The 21,999-nt window shown below is 29.6% G+C and overlaps 6 protein-coding genes and 1 long non-coding RNA gene across 12 annotated transcripts; all 7 read right to left on the reverse strand.

Moving 5' to 3' along the window:
* Nucleotides 1–489: 489 nt before the first annotated feature.
* Nucleotides 490–2,679, reverse strand: LOC108562553 (cytochrome P450 9e2-like). Of its 2 annotated transcripts, none has more exons than XM_017920936.1 (5): nt 2,331–2,679; nt 2,019–2,182; nt 1,635–1,963; nt 1,118–1,574; nt 490–1,063 (listed from the first exon to the last, which is right to left on the reverse strand). In XM_017920936.1, the coding sequence occupies exons 1-5, from the start codon at nt 2,525–2,527 to the stop codon at nt 627–629; spliced, it is 1,584 nt and encodes a 527-aa protein (XP_017776425.1). In that variant the 5' UTR covers nt 2,528–2,679; the 3' UTR covers nt 490–626. The 2 variants fall into 2 exon arrangements, with proteins under 2 accessions (XP_017776425.1, XP_017776426.1); XM_017920937.1 differs by having other exon boundaries at nt 2,019–2,204; nt 2,331–2,410.
* A 675-nt stretch (nt 2,680–3,354) lies between these two features.
* LOC108562552 (cytochrome P450 9e2-like) lies at nt 3,355–6,711 on the reverse strand. Its single transcript, XM_017920935.1, has 6 exons — nt 6,555–6,711; nt 5,472–5,624; nt 5,240–5,424; nt 5,021–5,184; nt 4,632–4,963; nt 3,355–4,577 (listed from the first exon to the last, which is right to left on the reverse strand). The coding sequence occupies exons 3-6, from the start codon at nt 5,407–5,409 to the stop codon at nt 3,687–3,689; spliced, it is 1,557 nt and encodes a 518-aa protein (XP_017776424.1). The 5' UTR covers nt 5,410–5,424; nt 5,472–5,624; nt 6,555–6,711; the 3' UTR covers nt 3,355–3,686.
* A 2,123-nt stretch (nt 6,712–8,834) lies between these two features.
* LOC108562551 (cytochrome P450 9e2-like) lies at nt 8,835–10,822 on the reverse strand. Its single transcript, XM_017920934.1, has 5 exons — nt 10,730–10,822; nt 10,475–10,674; nt 10,256–10,419; nt 9,869–10,200; nt 8,835–9,814 (listed from the first exon to the last, which is right to left on the reverse strand). The coding sequence occupies exons 2-5, from the start codon at nt 10,666–10,668 to the stop codon at nt 8,921–8,923; spliced, it is 1,584 nt and encodes a 527-aa protein (XP_017776423.1). The 5' UTR covers nt 10,669–10,674; nt 10,730–10,822; the 3' UTR covers nt 8,835–8,920.
* A 433-nt stretch (nt 10,823–11,255) lies between these two features.
* Nucleotides 11,256–13,225, reverse strand: LOC108562557. 4 transcript variants are annotated; one of them, XR_001891069.1, is made up of 3 exons: nt 12,700–13,225; nt 12,307–12,636; nt 11,256–12,002 (listed from the first exon to the last, which is right to left on the reverse strand). It is a non-coding gene; the product is annotated as an uncharacterized LOC108562557 (long non-coding RNA). The 4 variants fall into 4 exon arrangements; XR_001891068.1 differs by lacking the exon at nt 11,256–12,002 and adding an exon at nt 12,168–12,253; XR_001891067.1 differs by lacking the exon at nt 11,256–12,002 and having other exon boundaries at nt 12,199–12,636; nt 12,700–12,855; nt 12,902–13,225.
* A 486-nt stretch (nt 13,226–13,711) lies between these two features.
* On the reverse strand, nt 13,712–15,912 carry LOC108562566 (cytochrome P450 9e2-like). 2 transcript variants are annotated; one of them, XM_017920948.1, is made up of 5 exons: nt 15,655–15,912; nt 15,401–15,600; nt 15,120–15,283; nt 14,732–15,063; nt 13,712–14,668 (listed from the first exon to the last, which is right to left on the reverse strand). In XM_017920948.1, exons 2-5 carry the CDS (start codon nt 15,592–15,594, stop codon nt 13,778–13,780), a joined length of 1,581 nt encoding a protein of 526 aa, XP_017776437.1. In that variant the 5' UTR covers nt 15,595–15,600; nt 15,655–15,912; the 3' UTR covers nt 13,712–13,777. The 2 variants fall into 2 exon arrangements, with proteins under 2 accessions (XP_017776437.1, XP_017776438.1); XM_017920949.1 differs by lacking the exons at nt 15,120–15,283; nt 15,401–15,600 and having other exon boundaries at nt 15,655–15,911.
* A 622-nt stretch (nt 15,913–16,534) lies between these two features.
* On the reverse strand, nt 16,535–18,410 carry LOC108562565 (cytochrome P450 9e2-like). The gene is made up of 4 exons (XM_017920947.1): nt 18,202–18,410; nt 17,983–18,146; nt 17,601–17,932; nt 16,535–17,549 (listed from the first exon to the last, which is right to left on the reverse strand). Exons 1-4 carry the CDS (start codon nt 18,393–18,395, stop codon nt 16,659–16,661), a joined length of 1,581 nt encoding a protein of 526 aa, XP_017776436.1. The 5' UTR covers nt 18,396–18,410; the 3' UTR covers nt 16,535–16,658.
* Nucleotides 18,411–20,275: 1,865 nt separating this feature from the next.
* On the reverse strand, nt 20,276–21,999 carry LOC108562568 (cytochrome P450 9e2-like). The gene is made up of 4 exons (XM_017920951.1): nt 21,902–21,999; nt 21,690–21,853; nt 21,306–21,637; nt 20,276–21,251 (listed from the first exon to the last, which is right to left on the reverse strand). The coding sequence occupies exons 1-4, from the start codon at nt 21,958–21,960 to the stop codon at nt 20,361–20,363; spliced, it is 1,446 nt and encodes a 481-aa protein (XP_017776440.1). The 5' UTR covers nt 21,961–21,999; the 3' UTR covers nt 20,276–20,360.

Below are 21,999 nucleotides of genomic sequence, written 5' to 3' on the forward strand. Positions count from 1 at the left end.
ATAAAACTTCTGAAATTGTTAAAAATTAAATATCTTGGATAATTTAAAAAATATTTCTGATTTATCAGTTAAATTTAGCATGCAGATGAGCGAATACGACTTTTGCTTCCAGCAAAGAAAATCTTGACTAATGTATTTTCTTGGTCCAGCGCGATCGAGACATCTGTGGTTTAATTTTCAATTTTATTTTCATTGTTGAATTGTTTAACATCTAACTTTTCGAGATGATATTTGCGATTTCTATGATAAGAGCATGGAAGTAATGCTTCCAACATTTAGATTTAATGGATTTTCGTCAGATAAAACAGTCTCAATGTATCGAAATTATCAAAATAATTCACTTTATTGATGAATTTGCATATTACCTTTCTATCTTTTTTTTCACAAACGTCATCTATTTCCATTATATGTTTAATTTGATTCATTTTATAAATTAATAAATAATTAATAATAATTAATAATAATAAAAATCAAATAAAATTAGGAAACTCTTCGGTTGACAGTCTTTTTAGCAACATTTATACAATAAATATTATTATCAAATATTATAAATACATACAATTTTTGTCTTATTAATATAGATATAATTTTTTAAATATAATAAAATAATTTATTATTGTATTGGATTATATATTTCTCGGTTTTAATCCAACCCATACTCCATTTTTAGCCAGAAAACCAAAACCCGTCGTCTTTAAAGGTAATGGAATATCTGTTTTCTTAATAACCACAATTTCAAAATTCTTCAAAAGATGAACATAAAGCACTTTCGTCTCCAATAAAGCAAATCTAGAACCAATGCAGCTCCTAGGTCCAACGCCAAAGGGCATAAATGAATAAGGCTTTATTTTACATTTGTTTTCTTCATTAAAACGTTCCGGATCAAATTTATCTGGATTTTCAAAATTTTTAGGATCCATATGAATTCCATAAATTGGAAACAAAACTGAATCTCCTACATTGAATTTAACCTCCGGTTCACCAGGATTCAAAGGAGCAACAGTATATGATTTCACACATACTCTTTCATTGGCAACAGTACCAGGCCACTTCCTCAAAGTTTCTAAAATAAAATTCTTTATTATAAAATTAATGATCAATATAATATATGATTTACCAGAAATGATCATATCTAAATACTTCATTTTGGTAACAGAATCATAAGTCACTTTTCCGTTTGTTTCCTTCAAAGCGTCATCAATCTCATTGCGAAGACGATCTTGTATATCCGGATGCAAAGCCAATTCGTAAGCAATATAAATCATCAACGTAGATACAGAATCGAATCCAGCAAAGAAGAAAAATAGTGCATGTGCCGCTATATCTTTTACAGTAATTTCTGATTTATGAGGTTTTGTAGATTTTCCAACTTCGGATTCTTCGACTGTTGCGAAACCAGTTTCCTTATCAGTCAAAGATTCCTCATGCTTCAAACGACCTTTTCCAGCTTCCATGAGCAGATGAATCATGTCTGGTCTAACGATATTGTTCTTTTCGCGTATTTGCACCGATTGCGAAATTGCATTTTCGAAATAATCAATAGTATTTTTATTGAAAAAGCTAGCACCAAACAACTGAAATTCAATATATATTTCATATTATTTAATTCATATCTTTTAAATTTGTAAACTTACTCGACTCAATTTTGGACTTGTGAGTGACAAAAAAAAATTGAGCGTTTTCCAAAATCCAAAATCAGTTAGTTCATCTCCCATTCTGTAAAACTCATTTTCTCTATCTTTAATTGAATTGCATTGAATACCGAAAGCGCATGTTGCTATTATATCATTGGCGAATCTTGAAAAGATATCTTTCAGCTCAACAGAAACTACGTCTTTTTTCTGTTCGACGAAAAACTTGACAAATTTTTCTGCGCATTCATCCATCAAAGTGAACATGGACCGCATTTTACTGCTCGTAAAAGCTGGACTCAAAGTCGCTCGACTATCCCTCCATTTCTCGCCTAAAAATAATAAAGAACATGAATCTAAATTAATTTTACATATAACATTTGTTACCTTTTAAAGAAAATAAGTTTCGTGTCCAGAGAGGTTCGACTGATTCAGGGAAAAACGATATGTGATCAGTGAAATGATCAAAGTCTTTAATAGTAATTTGTTTAATCAAATCCAAATCTCTCACCATTAAAGCTGGATGTCCTAATTGATACATTCCAATATACCTGATTTAAATAATTTTTAATACTATAATAATAATATTTATTAGAACAGTCACATAAACAAATACAAAATTAAAACTTATTTATATAATAATATAAAATGAACAATTTCGTCCGGTTACTTTAATACTATTATTATTATTTTATTTACCTTTTTGTAGGAAATGCATTATATTGATCTCTGATTGTTTGAGGAAACGATTTTTTTGTAAAGATGATCTGCAGTATATCTCCAATTAACCAATCTTGTTGCTGAGAAACTCCTCTGTCCTTCCAAAAACTATAGGGTTTTACGCACAACAAGTCGAAACAAATTAATAATAAAATAGCGATTATAAACCAAAACATGTTTGTTCTTAAATCTTAATAAAATGCACAATTTTAGTAGAACATATTTCTATAAAATATAAACAGTATGCTATAAAGTCACATATTTAGAACTGGTATATGTACAGTTTACATTGGACCTTGAACTGCAACACAATTTTTAATTAATCTCAAGTGCGTGATACCAACTTTTTTATATTGTAAATATATTTACAAATTCGATAAATATTTTGCCCGATAGCCAACAAAAATTTAAATAAATAAGTTTTGTTATTAAATTTCAATGGATGAATGTATCTATTTCTAAATATTTATTATATTTTAATTTCATATGCCAAAAAAAAGATCGATAACATCTCAAATCATTGATTGGTACCTCAAGCGAATTGTCATTTAATTTGTTTGACCTTGATTATTTTCTGTAGCATAACATAAAGCATTATATGTTTTAATATGTTAATATGTTAATATGTTTTAATATCACAACTTTATCACTAAATATTCATAAATTATATTGGAATTTATTTACCCCACGCTTATCATCTTCACGTCACCCCGTCACATTGGGGTAATGCCGACGTAAATGAATATATTTTGGGGTAATAAGTAAAAAAATCCCCAACACTTGATTTAAAAGCCATGTCAATTTAGAAAATTCTATTGTTCAAAAGTGTATATTGTGCAAATTATAAAAGAGGAAAAATATTGTTCGAATAAGTTGAAATATTTATATAAATCAGAAAGAAAAATAATAATAATATGTATATTATTAAAAACGTTTAAGCAATACAAGTTACGAATTAATTATTATACAATAGGACATCTGCAAATCAATATTCTCATTCAAAAATGTTAGTTTATATTTTTCTGGTATTGTCCTTAAAACTTTTTAATAAGTGAAAACAGTTATTACGTTCATGAACATGTAAATAAAAAAAATAAGAATATAATTATAGATTTAAATTATAGCAATTTCATACCTAATGACCATTCGAGCACTTATAAGAAAACCTTGATTAAGTTTATGACTGGCTCAACACATTGCGTGACTAAATCGTTTGATCTAACTAAAATACATTTGATAAAAATACATTGTGCATTAGAAAAATAAAATTTATCAATAAAAAATACATTATATAATGTTTGTGAAATGTAAAAAATGAGATCAAATGCCAATAAATTAATCCCTACGTTTTAAACCAAACCAAAATCCGTTTTTAGAATTAAAAGTGAAACCAGTCTTCGATAATTTAAAAGGTATTTCCGATTTTTCAGTTGGAACAATATTGAATTTTGCTAGCAGATAAACAAAAACAACTTTGGCTTCTAATAATGCAAACCTAGAACCAATGCAGTTTCTTGGTCCAGCACCAAAAGGAAGATACATGTGAGGCTTAATGTTAACTTTGTTCTCGTCGTTGAATCTTTCGGGATCGAACTTTTCAGGGTTGGGATAATATTTGGGATCTCTATGAATTCCAAAGATTGGCACAGAAATAACGTCTCCAATATTCAGATTTACCGGAACCTCGTCTGGAGCAACTGGTGCTATGGTGTAAGGCTTAACACATACTCTATCCATGCCTACAGCTGCAGGCCATTTTCTTAATGTTTCAGTAGTAATCATATCCAAATATTTCATTTTGTTGATCGATTCGTAAGTTATCACTCCATCGTTTTCTTCAAAAACAGCATCAATCTCCTTTTGCAACCTTTCTTGAATATCTGGATTAACAGTCAATTCGTAAGCCATGAGGACCATTAATGTTGCAACAGAATCAAATCCAGCAAAGAAAAAAATTAACGCTTGAGCTGTTATGGTATCATCTGTGATTGGGTCTTTTACTTTCTTCACAGTCTTTCCAATTTCCGATTCTTCGGCTGTAGCAAAACCAGTCTCTTTTACAGCTGAAGTTTCTTCGTAATTTAATCGACCTTTTCTAGCTTCCATTAATAAATGTAGCATGTCCGGTCTTGAAATATTATTTTCCTCTCGCATTTTAAGCGAGTCTTTAATGATGCAACGGAAAAACATCTCCACTCTTTTGTTGAAGAACGAAATTCCAAATAACTAATGAACAAAATTTGTAATAATATTATTTGAATATTTATTGATTCTACTCACATTGCTCAATTTTGGCATCATCATGTATAATAGAAATCTGATATTTTTCCAAATGCCCGTAGAATCTGTCAATAGCTTTCCCATCAAATAAAACTCATTTTTTCTTTGTTTAATTGAATTGCATTGCACACCGAAAGCGCAAGTAGCTATAACGTCATTAGTGTACCTAGTAAATAGATCCTTCAGCTCAATGGATTTGCTTTCCTCTGGATTGTTTTCAAAGTATTTGGATACTTCTTGGGCACATTCTGACATCAAAGCAAACATTGCTCGCATTTTACTTCCAGTAAATGCAGGACTTAGAGTAGCCCTCATATCTCTCCATTTATCACCTAGAAAATACAAAATATATTCTATGTTTACAATCTACCTTATATATAGAAGATTACCTTTCAAAGCAAACAAATTACTTGTCCAAAGAGGCTCAACGCCTTCCGGAATAAAGCTCATATGATCTGTGAAATGATCGAAATCTTTCACTGTTATCTGCTTTATCAACTCGGAATCTCTCAGCATAAGCATAGGTCTACTAAACTGAAAAACACCGCTATATCTGAAACAATACATTATCGTCATATGCAAACTACAAAAATAAAAGAAAAGCCTACCTAGACTCTGGAAATTCATTGTAACTGTCTAGAAAATATTCTGAAAATGATTTATTCATAAAAAACAATTTAAATTTTTGTTTGACGCCTTTATTAGTCCAATAATTCAATTTTTTATAAATGAACCAACAGAATGCAATTAACAGCAAAACGACGAGTAACCAAAACATCGTTTTATCTAAAAACTGAAATAACTTTTATTTAATATAACTATAAATTAAATAATATATACCTTGCTTGTTGTCTTATATACGTCTTGCGTGATGTCCACTGAGCTACTACTGAACCAAAATCAACGAACGTATTAATATCATTTAACCTTGACGTAATTGTGGGTCTCGTAACTTAATCAATTATATGATGACATCCTACAGGCAAGTGTACTCTTTAAAAACAAAAAATATATATTATATCTTTTGTTATTAACTCTTTATGATAATATTAATCATATAGGCCAAAAGACCTAGGTCGATAATATTTTGGTCATAATATTTGACAAATAAATATTTTAAAATAAATAAAATATTCATATAAGTAATAATAATGTTTATTGCATCGTACAAAAAAACATACAGAAATAAAAAGAATAAAATAAATATATATTTATATTATATTAACCATAAGTCTTTCTGCTCATATAAGTAATATGATTTCAGTTTACAGACAGCATTTTTTTAAATAAAATAATACATATATACTAATTGTGCGTAATAAAATAATTATTTAATACAGTTAATAAAAAAACATAATTTATTTCAGAAATTAAAATTATAAAATCTATCTTTTTCTATTAATACATAAACTATTGACCGCAGAATAACCGCCCTAATTTTCTTAAATATATTACTCAAAATGTGTAAAATCTAAAATAGTTCTTATATTTATATGTATTTATTTCAACTATATGTATATTTAATACATTTATTTCTATGTTATTCAAATGTAAAAAAAAACAGAAATCCAAACCAAAAATAAGGTATCTCATATTTTGAAGCAGTACAATTTCTTGGTTCAGAACCAAAAAACAGATACAACAATAACTCGATTAATACTCTTCGAATAGTCTGGATTCATTAGAGTCTCGTTTAGAAAATTTAAAAACAATCTAAATTTTAATTGAACAAAATAAAAATAGATTCTAAATGATAGTATATAAATGATCAGGTTTTGTTCAGTTCGTTTCCATTTCCATGAAATAATAACAATAATTGTGGAAACTGTATATAAATTTTGATAAGCATTGTAAAATGCATTTTTTTCTGTTACATTCCTGTTAAAAATACATTTTGATTAGTTTATAAGTTTAAAGTCTTACCTTAAGTTTGAGTATTACAAGTAGGGATCAGCGAGTAAAGATGTTGAGCACAGAGAGCTCTGAAATATGCTGCGAATATGGGGTCCCCTAGGGGGAAGTCCTTGCTCTTGCGCTATACTCTATATACAAATGACATAGCCAACATTGAGTTAGAGAGAAGCATATACATGTATGCGGACGACACATGTATTCTGTACGGACATAGGGAGGAAACGGCGTTGCAGAACAGCATCAACAACGACATAATTAAACTATTAACAATAAATGAGACTAAAACACAATACATGATTCTACACCAAAAAATGCTAGAAAGATCGAACTAAACATCACTATAAACAATATCAGCATAAAAAAAAAGTAGAACAAGAGAGATACTTGGGAATACTATTGAACAACAAACTGGGTTGGGACGACCACATAGGCTTACAAAAAAAATGCTACGTTAACTATGTTTCCATCGTTGAATCGTTCGGGATCAAACTTTTCAGGATTTTTGATAATATTTTGGACCTTTGTGAATTAAAAATACTGTCACCGAAAGAACGTCTCCAACTTTTAAAGTAAGTGGAATTTCATCTAGTAAAACTGGTTTGATGGTATATGGCTTCACGCAGACTTGATCAATTCATTAATTAAGAATAGTACCTTTCAAAGTAAACAAGCTTCTTGTCCAAATTGGCACAGCATCCTCAGAAATGAATGTGTTGTGATCGGTAAAATGATCAAAGTTCACTGTTATTTGCTTTATTAAGTCAGAATCTCTCAAGATTGAAAAAAAAAAGAAAAACACCGCTGTACCTGAAATGAATCATATATGTTATATATAAAATATAAATATCATCAATTGATAACCTTGATTTTGGAAATTCGTCGTAGGTATCTTGTAAATTTTCCGCAAATGATTTTTTCATACAAAGCATTTGAAAAATTTCATATTACAGGAATACTTTTTTTGTTTAATACATTTGTTAGTCCAATAATTCAATTTATTATGATTGTACCAAACAAATATTACCAGCAGCAAACCTACGAGTAACCAAATCATTTTCCTTTTGTAAAAAATCACATTAATATAAGAAAAGCTATAAACTAAATAATGCTACTACATCAACAAATGCATTTGTTTTATTTAATCTTGCCTTAATTTTCGAGCTAGTATTTTATTCAATTTAGTATCGCCATTACAGACTTTTTTATCTTCTGAAAACAAAAACAATACTCAGTAATAAAGTGGAAAATCTGCGGTCAATAGCGCTTTGTATATATATGTACAATTCATTTTGTTTATTATTAATATTATAATCTTTTTTGCAATTAACTTTTTTCATCCCAGATATAAATAATATGATTGATCTTCGCTCAGCAGCCATCAGCGGAAGTGGTTTGCTACTCCAATAACTTTGTCTGTAAGCAGATTGATGCCGAACAACAGTGGAGCAAAGTCCAGCAAGAAATGATTGCTTGGAGTCTACATACAAAACAATAATTATCGTTAGAACTGGTCTAGTTGAGGTGAATTTTCTGATACGCAGTAGAAGTTATAGATGGCGTTCCACCAACAGATCGGTGACTGCTGGAATAGTGGCAGAAAAAATGAAACAATTCAGAGAAGTGACCTAATGTCTAATCCCAGTCATTTTATACTGTATGGCTAAAAAATACAGCCACATAAGGTTTCACATGGGCCAGGCGCTCTTAGGAAACGGGTGCTTTGGTAATTGAAGTTTTGAAGGGTCTATTGTAAAGATGAGGGACGTGATGGTTCCGAAGAACCGACAGCACAGGTTATGCAGATGGAAAAAAATGAACAACTCAGGAAACTAGATCAAGATAGCTTAGTTGGTCAAATGCTGAAGAGACAGATGGTTGCAGAAAATGACAATGGTCCTGGATGATTGATTAAGAATATTTAGTGAATAAAAATCCCACAATATCACGACTCCACCCATTTACCTAAGCAAGATTTCTTGTAAAATACAATAACATATAAATAATATGATTTAAATTATTTTATAAATTAAATCTTAAAATTTAGCTTAAATAAAAACAACCAACTATAACCAACTTTCAATATATAACGTCCCTATAAATATATTTAAAGGAACTATTTTATATTATCTTTTTATTCCGCTTCATTATAATAATTCCTCATTATAATTACAATCTTTTTTATGATAACAACTTTAATTTATTATTTTGGCTAAAAAATAGAAAAACATTTTTTTAAATTAAATTATAATAAACACAATATATTAAATATCAGTAATTATTACAATAGAAAGACCAAATCTATATTTAAATAAAATGTATACGTGACGTAAACGTATATTAGTGACATATAAAATACAATTGTATCGCTTATGAACTTATGAATCCCTAAGTTTCAAACCGAACCAAAAACCGTTTTTAGAATTAAAATTGAAGCCTGTCTTGGATAATTTTACAGGTATCTCCGATTTCTCAGTTACAACAATATTGAATTTTGCAAGTAAATGAATATAAACAACTTTCGTTTCTATTAGTGCAAATCTTGAACCAATACAATTCCTTGGTCCAGAACCAAATGGCAGATACGTGTACGCTTCAATGTTAACTTTGTTTTCATCGTTGAATCGTTCGGGATCGAACTTTTCAGGATTAGGATAATTTTTTGGATCTCTGTGAATACCATAAACTGGCACAGAAATAGCGTCTCCAACTTGAAGAGTTACTGGAATTTCGTCTGGTAAAACTGCTGGAATCGTGTATGGTTTTACACAAACTCGATTAATGACTATATTTGGCGGCCATTTCCTCAAAGTTTCAGAAGTAACCATATCCAAATATTTCATTTTGTTGATGGCATCATAAGTTATCTTTCCATCGTTCTCCTCGAGAACGATATCTATTTCGTTTTGTAGCCTTTCTTGAATATCTGGATGAACAGCCAATTCGTAAGCCATGAGGACCATTAATGTTGCAACAGAATCAAATCCAGCAAAAAAGAAAATTAATGCTTGAGCCGTTATGTCATCGTCTGTAATTACGTCTTTTACTTTTTTAACGGTCTTTCCAATTTCCGATTCTTCAACTGCGGCAAAGCCAGCATCTTGGATAGCTATATTCTCGTCATAATTCAATTGACCTTTCCTAGCATCCATTAACAAATGAATCATATCCGGTCGTGTAACATTATTTTCTTCTCGCATTTTTATGGTGTCTTTAATAATTCGACGAAAGAATATTGATACACTTTTTTCAAAGAACGAAAACCCAAGTATCTAATTATGAGAAATATTAATAATTTTACCATAACTTGTATGAATAATACTCACTTTACTCAATTTCGGTAACATCATGTATATCAACAATTTCGTAATCTTCCAAATACCCGTAAAATCTGTAGCCAAGTTTCCCATCAAGTAAAACTCATTATTCCTTTGTTTAATTGAATTACATTGTACTCCAAAGGCGCAAGTTGCTATAACGTCGTTAGTGTACCTTGTGAATAAATCCCTTAACTCAATGGATTTACTTTCTCCTTGATGGTTTTCAAAATATTTGGCTACTTCTTGGGCACAATCGGACATTAGAGCAAACATTGCTCGCATTTTACTACTTGTAAATGCAGGACTTAGGGTAGCTCGCATATCTCGCCATTTATCACCTGAAATACAATATATAGCTTCTATATGTAAATTAATTTATACTAAGAATATTACCTTTCAAAGCAAATAAATTACTGGTCCAAAGTGGTTCAATACCTTCCGGAACAAGGTTTATGTGATCGGTAAAATGCTCGAAGTCTTTTACTGTTATCTGCTTTATCAACTCGGAATCTTTCAATACCAGTAATGGACTATACAATTGAAAACTACCGCTGTATCTGAAACAAATCATATTTACATAGAAACCAAAGAAAATTATAAACGTGCACTTACCTTGAATCTGGAAATTCATTGTATGTATCTTGTAAAAGTTCCACAAATGATTTTTTCATAAAAAACATTTTATATAACTCATACAACAAAAACGTTTTTTTTTGCTTAACACCTTTGTTAGTCCAATAATTTAATTTCTTGTAGTTGTACAAATATAATATTATAAATAACAAACCAAGAAGTAACCAAAACATATTTCTCTAAAAAATAAAATACCATTACTTTTACAAAGTTACTGTCCAAAAAATACTGTACTAGTTTTTAGATATCCGTCTTGAGTGATATCCACTATGATACAGTTGTATTAGAAGATGTACTCGCTATATTTTCCTTGACGTAACTTAAGATTAATCAATTTAATGTTGGTATTGCAGCACAAAAGTGTTCTCTTGAAAACGATAATAGTAATAACGTAATCTCTTTGGCAATTTATATTTATCTTCCCGGATGTGTAATACAATTTTGTCGTGACCGACCTTTTTATTATCATCTATTATATAAATAATTGGAATATTTGTTAGGCATATAACTTCCCTCTAAATTATTATAACGCACATGTCACATATAATGTTAAATACTTGAAACATTATTCATATTAATACATGTGAAGAGACTTATGCTATGGGATGGCTTACTTCTGAATTGTTGTAAACAGGCAACCAAGCAAACAAAGGAAATTGTAATAACACGGATTTACATCTATAAAAATAAAAAATAAACGTATGTACTAGGAGAGGTGATAGTCTAATGATAGGACAAAAGAAAAAACATATATCTCTGTGGTAAGTTTATTAACTTAAAAGATTAAATTGTTACCCTTAGTTAACAATCTATGAGATCAACACTTGTACAATAAAAATATTTGAGAATATTGCATATAATTTTCATAAACCCCACTAAAATTCCGCAATTCCAATTCACGGTGTCCAGAGTTTTAAAAGAAATAATATACCGCCTTTTCAAAGGCGTAACATATGTCTTTAAATGATTACGTATCTCTTAATTGTGAGTAGTTTAAACGTTAGTTTATAAATTGTAGCTCGTAAAACAAAATCTTAGATAAGTTTTAACCATATCCAAATATTTCATTTTGTTGATGAATTCAGTTATCTTTCCGCAAGAATATCATCGATTTCATTTCGAAATCTTTATTGAATATCTGGATTAATAACCGATTTGTAAGCTGTTAGGACCATAAATGTGGAAACAGTATCAAAACTGACAAAATAGAAAATTAACGCTTAAGACTCATGTCTTTCCAATTTACTATTCTTCGATAATCAATATAAGATTTTACACTCTTTGCATAATTTTGGCATCATGCAAAATATCATCAATGTGACACAATTTGGTTGCCAACTTTCCTTTGTTTAGTTGAATTGTTTTGTATTCTAAAATCGCAAATTGCTTAACGTCGTTAGTGTACCTTGTCAAAAAATCCTTCAACTTAATAGATTTACTTTCTTCTTGATTTTACTAATTGCAAATGAAAATGTAAGCATTTCTCTCATATCTCACTATTTATTACCTGGAAATGCAATATGTAAACTTATTTTTTAATTACGAATAATAAAAGTAAAAAAGTTTATTGTCTAAATTACCTTAGAATTTTTAGAAATGAAAGTGTTGTGATCAGAAAAATGATCAGTCTTTCACTACTATCTTCATGTAAATCACTTTTGTTAGTTAGTTAGTTAGTAATTAAATTTATTTTGTGTCTTTAATGATGCGACAGAATAATCTTGATACACTTTTCTCAAGAAACGAAAATTCAAGTATCTAATTATAAGAATATTAATCATTTTACAATAACTTGTATGAGTACTACTCACTTTGCTCAATTTCGGTAACATTATGTATATCATCAATTTCATAGTCTTCAAAAACCCGTAAAATCTGTTGCCATCTTTCCCATCAAATAAAACTCATTATTCCTTTGTTTAAATGAATTGCATTATACTCCAAAAGCGCAAGTTGCCATGACGTCGTTAATGTACCTCGTAAATAGATCCTTCATTTCAACGGAATTGGTTTCTTCAGGATGGGTTTCAAAGTATTTTGCTACTTCTTGGGCGCAGTCTGACATTAAAGTAAACATTGCTCGCATTTTACTACCAGTAAAAGCTGGACTCGAAGTGTCCGCATATCTCGCCATTTATCACCTGAAATGCTATATGTAGTTTACAGATGTAAATTAATTTATATTATGTCTGGTTTTATATTACCTTTCAAAGAAAACAAATTACTGGTAAAAAGTGGTTCGGTACCTTCCGGAACTAAGTCCACGTGATCGGTAAAAGTCTTTCACTGTTATCTGCTTTATCAACTCGGAATCTTTTAATACTAGTAAGGGTCTACAAAATTGATAACTACCGCTGTATCTGAAACAAATCATTACATATGAGACCATTATAATCGTTAACTTACCTTGAAGTTGGAAATTCATTGTATGTATCTTTTAAAAATCCGCAAATGATTTGGTCATAAAAAACATTTTATACAATTCAAATAAATTCAACCCTCCTTTTTGTTTAACACCTTTGTTAGTCCAATAATTCAATTTCTTATAGTTGTACAAACATATTATTGCCAATAACAAAGCAAGAAGTAAACAAAACATGTTTTCTCTAAAACATTAACTCTACAAAGTTACTGTCCACAAAATTATATACTTGATATAATATATCCTTCTTGTACGACGTCCACTGTGCTACTACTGGATAAAAATATGTATTCGCTTCATTTAACCTTGACGTAATTTAAGATCTCGTAAGCTAATCAATTTAATGTTGGTATTTTCAGAATCAAATTGTTCTTTTGAGAACAAAAATAATAATAATAATATATCTTCCCGGATGTAAATAATATAATAGAAATTATTTTTTTAATTTTAGAAGAAATAATAATATACTGAGATAAAATAATCAACCTCAGCCTTTTCACCTTTTAGAATTAATTACTTATTTCTATAAATTATTACATATCTGTTTTTTGCAAGTATATTCAATTTTACTTTACAAATTGTAGTTAGTTAAATAAAATCTAAGTTGAGTTAGAAACCTATCAACAAAATATGGAACAAATTTATTTTCAAATTGTACTCGATGAACCATATCTTTCTAATTAATTAATCTGAGATTTTGTTTGTTTGATCTGTGTACCTAACAATAATATTTCAAGTAATAATAAATTAAATATATTTCTTTATTCACATTTTCTAATAATTTTTTATTAATAATGAATGTATAATAAAACCTCTTTTCTTATACTATTAGTAGTAAAATAATGTGTAGTGCTTATGATTCAATCTCTTTGTTTTAAGGCAAACCAAAAACCCTTTTTAGAATTAAAACTGAAGCCTGCATTGGATAATTTTAAAGGTATCTCCGATTTCTCAGTTGGAACAATATTGAATTTTGAAAGCAGAGAAACAAAAACGACTTTTGCTTCTAACAGAGCAAATCTTGAACCAATGCAGTTCCTTGGTCCTGAACCAAACGGCATATACATCTGAGATTTAATATTAACTTTGTTTTCATCGTTGAATCGTTCGGGATCGAACTTTACAGGATTTGGGTAATATTTGGGATCCATGTGTATTCCATAAACAGGCACTGAAATAACGTCTCCAACTTGTATTGTTACTGGAACTTCGTCTGGTAAAACTGCTGGTATGGTGTACGTCTTTACGCAGACTCGATCCATACCTATAGCTACAGGCCATTTCCTCAAAGTTTCAGAAGTAACCATATCCAAATATTTCATTTTGTTGATGGATTCATAAGTTATCTTTCCGTCGTTCTCCTCGAGAACAGCGTCTATTTCATTTTGTAGTCTTTCTTGAATATCTGGATTAACAGCCAATTCGTAAGCCATGAGTACCATAAATGTGGCAACAGTATCAAATCCAGCAAAAAAGAAAATTAGCGCTTGGGCCGTTATATCGTCATCTGTGATTGCATCTTTTACTTTCTTTACCGTCTTTCCAATTTCCGATTCTTTAACTGTAGCAAAACCTGCCTCTTGTGCTGCTGAAGTTTCCTCGTAATTCAAACGACCTTTCCTAGCTTCCATCAACAAATGTATCATGTCCGGTCGTGTAATATCATTTTTCTCTCGCATTTTTATTGTATCTTTAATGATACGACGGAAGAACATCGACACTTTATTGTCAAAGAACGTAATTCCAATTACCTAAGTATTTAAAAAAATATTATTTATAATTTATATATATATATATATATTGATACTACTCGCTTTGCATAATTTAGGCATCATTACATATAATATCACTTTGAAATTCTTCCAAAAACCCGTGAAATCTGTAGCCATTTTTCCCATTATGTAAAATTCATTTTTTCTTTGTTTAATTGAATTGCATTGTACGCCGAAAGCGCAAGTTGCTATTATGTCGTTAGTGTATCTTGTGAAGAAATCCTTCAATTCAATGGATTTCTTTTCTTCTGGATGATTCTCAAAGTATTTTGATACTTCTTGAGCACATTCTGACATTAATGCGAACATCGCTCGCATTTTACTACCAGTAAATGCAGGACTAAGTGTAGCCCTCATATCTCGCCATTTATCACCTAAAAATACAACATTTAGATACTATATATAGACTATTTTGTAGTACAAATTTTACCTTTCAAAGCAAATAAATTACTTGTCCATAAGGGCTCAGTGCCTTCCGGAATAAAGTTCATGTGATCCGTAAAATATTCGAAATCTTTCACTGTTATCTGTTTTATCAACTCGGAATCTCTCAAAACGAGCACAGGCCTATAGAATTGAAAACCACCGTTGTATCTGAAATTCAATCGTTGTGAGCAGAAATAACAAAAGATCATTAAATATGAAAGTTTAGTTTATATATCTCAATCCAGAATTAATTATTAATCAAAGTATGCGTCTCAAAAATCTTACCTTGAGTTTGGAAAGTCATTGTAGCTGTCTTTTACTATTTCTGCAAATGGTTTTCTCATACATAGTACTTTATATATCTCATATAACAAGTACACTCTTTTCTGATTAACGCCTTTGCTAGCCCAATAATTTAATTTCTTATAATTAAACCAACAAAATAGTGCCAATAACAAACCGATCAGTAACCAAAACATTTTTTACTAAAAGCAAAGTCACACTAATGTTAAAAAAAAACTACAAATTGTATAGTATACCGTATTTGATCTCGTACATCCGCCCTGCATGAAGTCCACTGTGCTACTACAACATCAAAAATGATTTAATTCCATTTAACCTTGTCGTAATTGTGTATGACGTAATAATATTTTAATGTTAACATCGCAAACGCATTTTTATCTACAGAAAACAACAAATATAAAATTATCTCTCTAGAAATTATCTTTCGATATCCCAAATTCAAATTATGTGATTTAAATTTGAAAATTAAAATGTGAGATCGTTTGTTTTGATCGCTGACCTCAGCCTTTTTAAACAGATTATGTCCAATAAATATTTGTATTTGTATACATAATAAATGCTTATATAGTATATATCATATAAGTTTAGATTTTTGAAAATTGTTTACCTCAAAAAAAAAAGAGTAACAAAACAAGATAATTGAAAAAAAACAGTTAAAGCTGATTACAGAACATAGATCCGCCTACACTATTTTCATTAAAAATTTTCTTCAAATTATAATTTTTAATGTAACAAATTGTATTTATATAATTTTGACAATCACATGATTTTTTTATTATTTTATTTAGAAATATATTTAATGGATTTTTTTAGTATTATGTGTGAAAAGCAACTTCCTTCAATTGAATTTAAATTTAACAAAAAGTGAGAGAAACTATTTTGATTTTCTAATACTGGAAATCGTTGAATTGTGAATAGAATTATGTTAATGTCGTTATTTGAAGAAGATGCGGAAAGCAGACGTTCGGACATAAAGAATAAAATATAATTAACTGTAAAATGTAAAAAATATGTTTCAAGACTTGGATTATTTTAATTAATTTTAACTTAGAACAATATTGTTGAAGGAATATAATTTTAGATTGTAGCAAAGCATACCAAATTATAAAGAAAACATTTTTATAACAACTATAATTTTAATTTTACAACTTATAACTGTTTTCATCAATGTATATTAGCTAATAATAAACATTTTATAATGGTAGTTACGTAAAAAAAAAAGATTTACATTACCTATGAACTATGCCCTACGTTTTAAACCAAACCAAAATCCGTTTTTAGAATTGAAATTGAAACCAGTCTTGGATAATTTTAAAGGTATCTCCGATTTTTCAGTCACAACAATGTTAAATTTTGTAAGCAAAGAAACTAAAACTACTTTCGTTTCTAACAAAGCAAATCTTGAACCAATGCAGTTTCTTGGCCCAGACCCAAAGGGCAGATACATATATGATTGAATGTTCATTTTATTTTCATCGTTGAATCGTTCGGGATCAAACTTTTCAGGATTTGGATAATATTTTGGATCTCTGTGGATCCCATAAACTGGTACCGAAATAACGTCTCCCACTTTTAGAGTTACTGGTTTTTCGTCTGATAAAACTGCTTGGATTGTATAAGGCTTCACACATACACGATCCATACCTATAGCTATAGGCCATTTCCTCAAAGTCTCAGAAGTAACCATATCTAAATATTTCATTTTGTTAATCGCTTCATATGTTATATTTCCATCATATACTTCGAGAACTGAATCAATTTCTTTTTGCAATCTGTCTTGAATATCTGGATTGAGAGCCAATTCGTAAGCCATTAGGACCATTAATGTGGCAACAGATTCAAATCCGGCAAAGAAGAAAATTAACGCTTGAGCCGTTATGTCATCATCTGTGATTGCATCTTTCTGTTTCTTCGCGTTCATTCCAACTTCTGATTCTTCTACTGTAGCAAAGCCAGTCTCTTGTACTGCTGAAGTCTCTTCGTAATTAAATCTCCCTTTCCTAGCTTCCATTAACAAATGAATCATGTCCGGTCGTGTAATATTATTTTCTTCTCGCATTTTAATGGTATCCTTAACGATACGACGGAAGAACGTCGACACTTTCTTGTCAAAGAACGAAATTCCAATTACCTAAGAGTATAAAAATGAATAATTAAAAAATATGTATTTATACCAACTTGCTTTGAATAATTTAGGCATCATTATGTACAATATCAATTTCAGATTCTTCCAAAAACCCATGAAATTCGTCGCCAACTTTCCCATCAAATAAAACTCATTATTCCTGTGTTTAATTGAATTGCATGTTACTCCAAAGGCACAAGTTGCTATAACGTCGTTAGTGTACCTCGTGAATAAATCCTTCATCTCAATGGATTTGCTTTCCTCTGGATGATTCTCAAAGTGTTTGGAAACTTCTTGAGCACATTCTGACATTAGTACAAACATAGCTCGCATTTTACTACCAGTAAATGCCGGACTAAGAGTAGCTCTCATATCTCGCCATTTATCACCTAAAATTACAACATTTAGCTACTAAACTATATTGTAGTACAAATTTTACCTTTCAAAGCAAATAAATTACTTGTCCATAGGGGCTCAGTACCTTCCGGAATAAAGTTCATGTGATCAGTAAAATGATCGAAATCTTTCACAGTTATCTGCTTTATCAACTCAGAATCTCTCAGCACTAATACAGGTCTGTAGAATTGAAAACCACCGCTATATCTGAAATAAAATATAAATGTCATATAACAAATAATATGTATATAAAAAATGTCACCTTGAGTTTGGAAATTCATTGTAACTATCTTGTATAAATTCTGCAAATGGTTTTTTCATATAAATCACTTTAAATAACTCATACAACAGAAACACTTTTTTTTGTTTAACACCTTTGTCAGCCCAATAATTCAATTTTTTATAGTTGAACCAACAAAATATTGCTAACAACAAACCAATGAGTAACCAAAACATTTTTACTCTAAATACTTAAATCCAATTAACGTTAAGAAGCTACAAAGTCGATAAATATATTTGTCGAAGACATCCACTTTGCATGAAGTCTACTGATCTACTGGTACTTCAATGAATGTATTTGTTCCTTTTAACCTTGACGTAATTGTGGATCTCGGAGTTTAATCAATTTAATGTTGGCATCGAAGACGCATTTTATTCTTTTGAAAACAAAAACAATAAAATAATCTCTTCAGGAATTTTGTTATCCCAAATGTAAATAATATAATTTATTGAAACTAGTAAAGAAATACTGTTGACAGTCCTAATATATTTTGATTAGTTTTAATTGAAATTTTCCACAATATTTATTATGATAACCACAATGAAATAAAATAAATATTGTAATACTAAAATAGTATCAAAATACTACTTCTTAAAATTGTTTGTATAAAAACACATATCGCATCTATCTGTAATCTTTTAAATTCCAATGCACGTATTAATTAAAATATATACACTTTTACTTTCTACAATATAGAGAAGAGTTTCGTTGCTTAACTTATCTTGTGTATATAAATAGTTTACAATAATAATTTAAATATTTGTCAATGTTTAGGCAACACAAGCGATTTCATAAAGAGTCAAATTGACATAGTAACGGACAAAATTACAAAGAAAAATCAGGAAATGTCATTTCTATTAACAAATAACAAAACTATGTACAATATGATTCTATGTGGTGAATACCATAGTCTCAAAATTAATAAATTGTTTCATTATTTCTAATACAGTCAGTTATTATTTCTATGTTTCTAATTATTTCAAATTACAATAAACCGTAAAAATATTTTAATACTAATGTATGAACAATATGCCTTAAAAACTAATTCAGTCAATTTTCAGCATGAGGACTTCCTGAAGATTTGATCGCAAATACCATAATGAATATGGATGAATAAGTAGCATATGAGCACATTTTGAAAATGCTTTTGTCCTGAGCGATTTTGTTACGTCGCCCTCTAAGAAGCAGAACAGGCTTAAATAATTGTAAAACGGCATTATATCTCCAACGAATTATCTTCATGTATCATACAAGTATAGAAGAAAATATACACTAGCTGTCTAAAATATGTTCTGGAAATGATTTTTTTTATACAAAATAATTTAAATAAATCATTTAACAGAAACACTCTTTTTTATTCAATTTCTTTGTTTGTCCAATAATTAAAATGATTAGAATTGAACCAAACGAATATTACCACAATAAACCGATGAGTTATCAAAACATAATTTCTCTCAAAACTAAAATCGCATTAGCAAATAATAAACTTGTTTGATGTCTTGCATGATGTCCACAGCGCTAGTATTGTACCAAAATCAACAATTGTGTTAATTAAATTTGACCTTCTCATATCTGTGGAACTCGTAGGTCAATTGGATGCTGCCAACGCAAAAGCAATTACTTTTATTTGAAAAATATGAGACGAGTTGCTGATATATTAAAAATGAAACAGCAATTATATTTTATATGCCAATATACAGTAGTATCTCCATACTTGACAAATGGTATTCCACTTCTCATTCTCACCATGAACTCAATTAATCCGTTTTTTTAAATAGTGCTATTGCCGAAGACATGCAAAATGCAAAATACTTCACTTCAATCTCCCAATTCTTGAAATTATTTTTATGTTTTTCGATTAATTGTCTTTTTAATTCATCATTTTAATTTGAAATAATAATAATATATATGAAACAAATTATGCAATTAATATTTTTTTTTTATTTTGGAATATAATACTAGATTAATAATATATTTTTATTTACAACAAAATGGAATACAACTAATATTCTAATTCAAGTTTATTTAAGATTTGTTAAATTACAATTATAAAGTAAATATTTTAATTTAATACATGCCATTAGTTATTCTTTAATGTACACAACTTATTATACTGTTAGTGAAATTTAAAGGCTTCTAAGCTAATCTCTAAGTTTTAAGCCAAACCAAAATCCGTTTTTAGAATTAAAACCGAAGCCAGACTTCGATAATATTAAAGGTACTTCTGATTTTTCAGTTACAATAATATTAAATTTTGCAAGTAGATGAACGAACACGACCTTCGATTCTAACAAGGCAAATCTTGAGCCAATGCAATTTCTTGGTCCAGAACCAAACGGCAGAAACATACACGATTTAATGTTCACTTTGTTTTCATCGTTGAATCTTTCGGGATCAAACTTCTCGGGATTTGGATAACATTTGGGATCCCTGTGAATCCCATAAACTGGTATAGAAATAATATCTCCAACTTTCAGAGTTACCAGATTTTCATCTGGTGAAACTGGTGGGATAGTGTATGGTTTCACACATACCCGATTCAATTCTAAAGCTGCAGGCCATTTTCTCAATGTTTCAGAAGTAACCATATCTAAATATTTCATTTTGTTGATGACTTCGTAGGTTATCTTTCCATCATTTTCTTCCAGAACTGCATCGATTTCCCTTTGTAACCGTTCTTGAATATCTGGATTAACAGCTAATTCGTAAGCCATTAAGACCATCAATGTGGCAACAGGTTCAAATCCGGCAAAGAAGAAAATTAACGCTTGAGCCGTTATGGTATCATCTGTAATTGGTTCTTTTACTTTCTTCACGGTTTTTCCAATTTCCGATTCTTCGACTGTAGCAAAGCCAGTGTCTTGTACAGCTGAAGTTTCTTCATAATTTAATCGACCTTTCCTAGCTTCCATCAATAAATGTATCATGTCTGGTCGTACAATATTATTTTCTTCTCGAATTTTAATAGTATCTTTTATTAAACGACGGAAAAAAATCTCTACTTTTTTGTCAAAGAACGAAATTCCAAGTACCTAAAGATTAAAGATATTTAAAATTTTACAAAGATGTATAGTAATTTTACTCACATTACATAATTTTGGCATCAATATGAACATACAAAATTTAATATTTCTCCAAATACTAGTAAAATCAGTAGCCAGCTTTCCCATCTTATAAAACTCATTATTCCTTTGTTTAATTGAATTACATTGCACGCCAAAAGCGCAAGTAGCTATAACGTCGTTAGTGTACCTCGTGAATAAATCTTTCAGCTCAATAGATTTGCTTTCCTCTGAATGATCCTCAAAATGTTTGGCCACTTTTTGCGCGCATTCGGACATCAGGACGAACATCAATCGCATTTTACTACCTGTAAATGCGGGACTCAAAGTAGCCCTCATATCTCTCCATTTTTCACCTGGAATTAGGATAATCAGTTCTACAAGTTAGATATATATGACGAGTACTACCTTTCAAAGTCAACAAGTTATTAGACCAAATCGGTTCATTTAATTCAGAAATCAAGTTCACGTGATCAGTAAAATGATCGAAGTCTTTCACTATTATTCGATTTATCAACTCAGTATCTCTCAGAAGCAGAACTGGTTTAAACAATTGAAAAACTCCATTATATCTGAAAAAAAAACATTATGTACAAATACAATTATATAATAAAACTTACCTAGAGTCTGGAAATTCATTGTAATTATCTAAAAGAAGTTCTGAGATTGATTTTTTCATATAAAATATTTTAAATAAATCATATAACAGAATGTTTTT

The sequence above is a fragment of the Nicrophorus vespilloides genome, unplaced genomic scaffold, assembly GCF_001412225.1.
Source record: "Nicrophorus vespilloides isolate i.1.1-1 unplaced genomic scaffold, Nicve_v1.0, whole genome shotgun sequence".
NCBI classification, from domain to species: Eukaryota; Metazoa; Arthropoda; class Insecta; order Coleoptera; family Silphidae; genus Nicrophorus; species Nicrophorus vespilloides.

Bases quoted from the DNA above. Each gene is read 5' to 3' on its own strand.
- LOC108562553 (XM_017920936.1), bottom strand. From the start codon at position 2,527: ATGTTTTGGTTTATAATCGCTATTTTATTATTAATTTGTTTCGACTTG. The intron at 1,575-1,634 runs GTAAGTTTACAA...ATTGAATTTCAG, and splicing joins CAAGTCCAAAATTGAGTCGA to TTGTTTGGTGCTAGCTTTTT. The intron at 1,064-1,117 runs GTAAATCATATA...ATTTTATTTTAG, and splicing joins TTTAGATATGATCATTTCTG to AAACTTTGAGGAAGTGGCCT.
- LOC108562552 (XM_017920935.1), bottom strand. From the start codon at position 5,409: ATGTTTTGGTTACTCGTCGTTTTGCTGTTAATTGCATTCTGTTGGTTC. The intron at 5,185-5,239 runs GTAGGCTTTTCT...GTATTGTTTCAG, and splicing joins AATGAATTTCCAGAGTCTAG to ATATAGCGGTGTTTTTCAGT. The intron at 4,964-5,020 runs GTAATCTTCTAT...TGTATTTTCTAG, and splicing joins TAATTTGTTTGCTTTGAAAG to GTGATAAATGGAGAGATATG.
- LOC108562551 (XM_017920934.1), bottom strand. From the start codon at position 10,668: ATGTTTTGGTTACTTCTTGGTTTGTTATTTATAATATTATATTTGTAC. The intron at 10,420-10,474 runs GTAAGTGCACGT...GATTTGTTTCAG, and splicing joins AATGAATTTCCAGATTCAAG to ATACAGCGGTAGTTTTCAAT. The intron at 10,201-10,255 runs GTAATATTCTTA...ATTGTATTTCAG, and splicing joins TAATTTATTTGCTTTGAAAG to GTGATAAATGGCGAGATATG.
- LOC108562566 (XM_017920948.1), bottom strand. From the start codon at position 15,594: ATGTTTTGGTTACTGATCGGTTTGTTATTGGCACTATTTTGTTGGTTT. The intron at 15,064-15,119 runs GTAAAATTTGTA...TTGTATTTTTAG, and splicing joins TAATTTATTTGCTTTGAAAG to GTGATAAATGGCGAGATATG. The intron at 14,669-14,731 runs GCGAGTAGTATC...TTAAATACTTAG, and splicing joins TGATGCCTAAATTATGCAAA to GTAATTGGAATTACGTTCTT.
- LOC108562565 (XM_017920947.1), bottom strand. From the start codon at position 18,395: ATGTTTTGGTTACTCATTGGTTTGTTGTTAGCAATATTTTGTTGGTTC. The intron at 18,147-18,201 runs GTGACATTTTTT...ATTTTATTTCAG, and splicing joins AATGAATTTCCAAACTCAAG to ATATAGCGGTGGTTTTCAAT. The intron at 17,933-17,982 runs GTAAAATTTGTA...TTGTAATTTTAG, and splicing joins TAATTTATTTGCTTTGAAAG to GTGATAAATGGCGAGATATG.
- LOC108562568 (XM_017920951.1), bottom strand. From the start codon at position 21,960: ATGAAAAAATCAATCTCAGAACTTCTTTTAGATAATTACAATGAATTT. The intron at 21,854-21,901 runs GTAAGTTTTATT...TTTTTTTTTCAG, and splicing joins AATGAATTTCCAGACTCTAG to ATATAATGGAGTTTTTCAAT. The intron at 21,638-21,689 runs GTAGTACTCGTC...TCCTAATTCCAG, and splicing joins TAACTTGTTGACTTTGAAAG to GTGAAAAATGGAGAGATATG.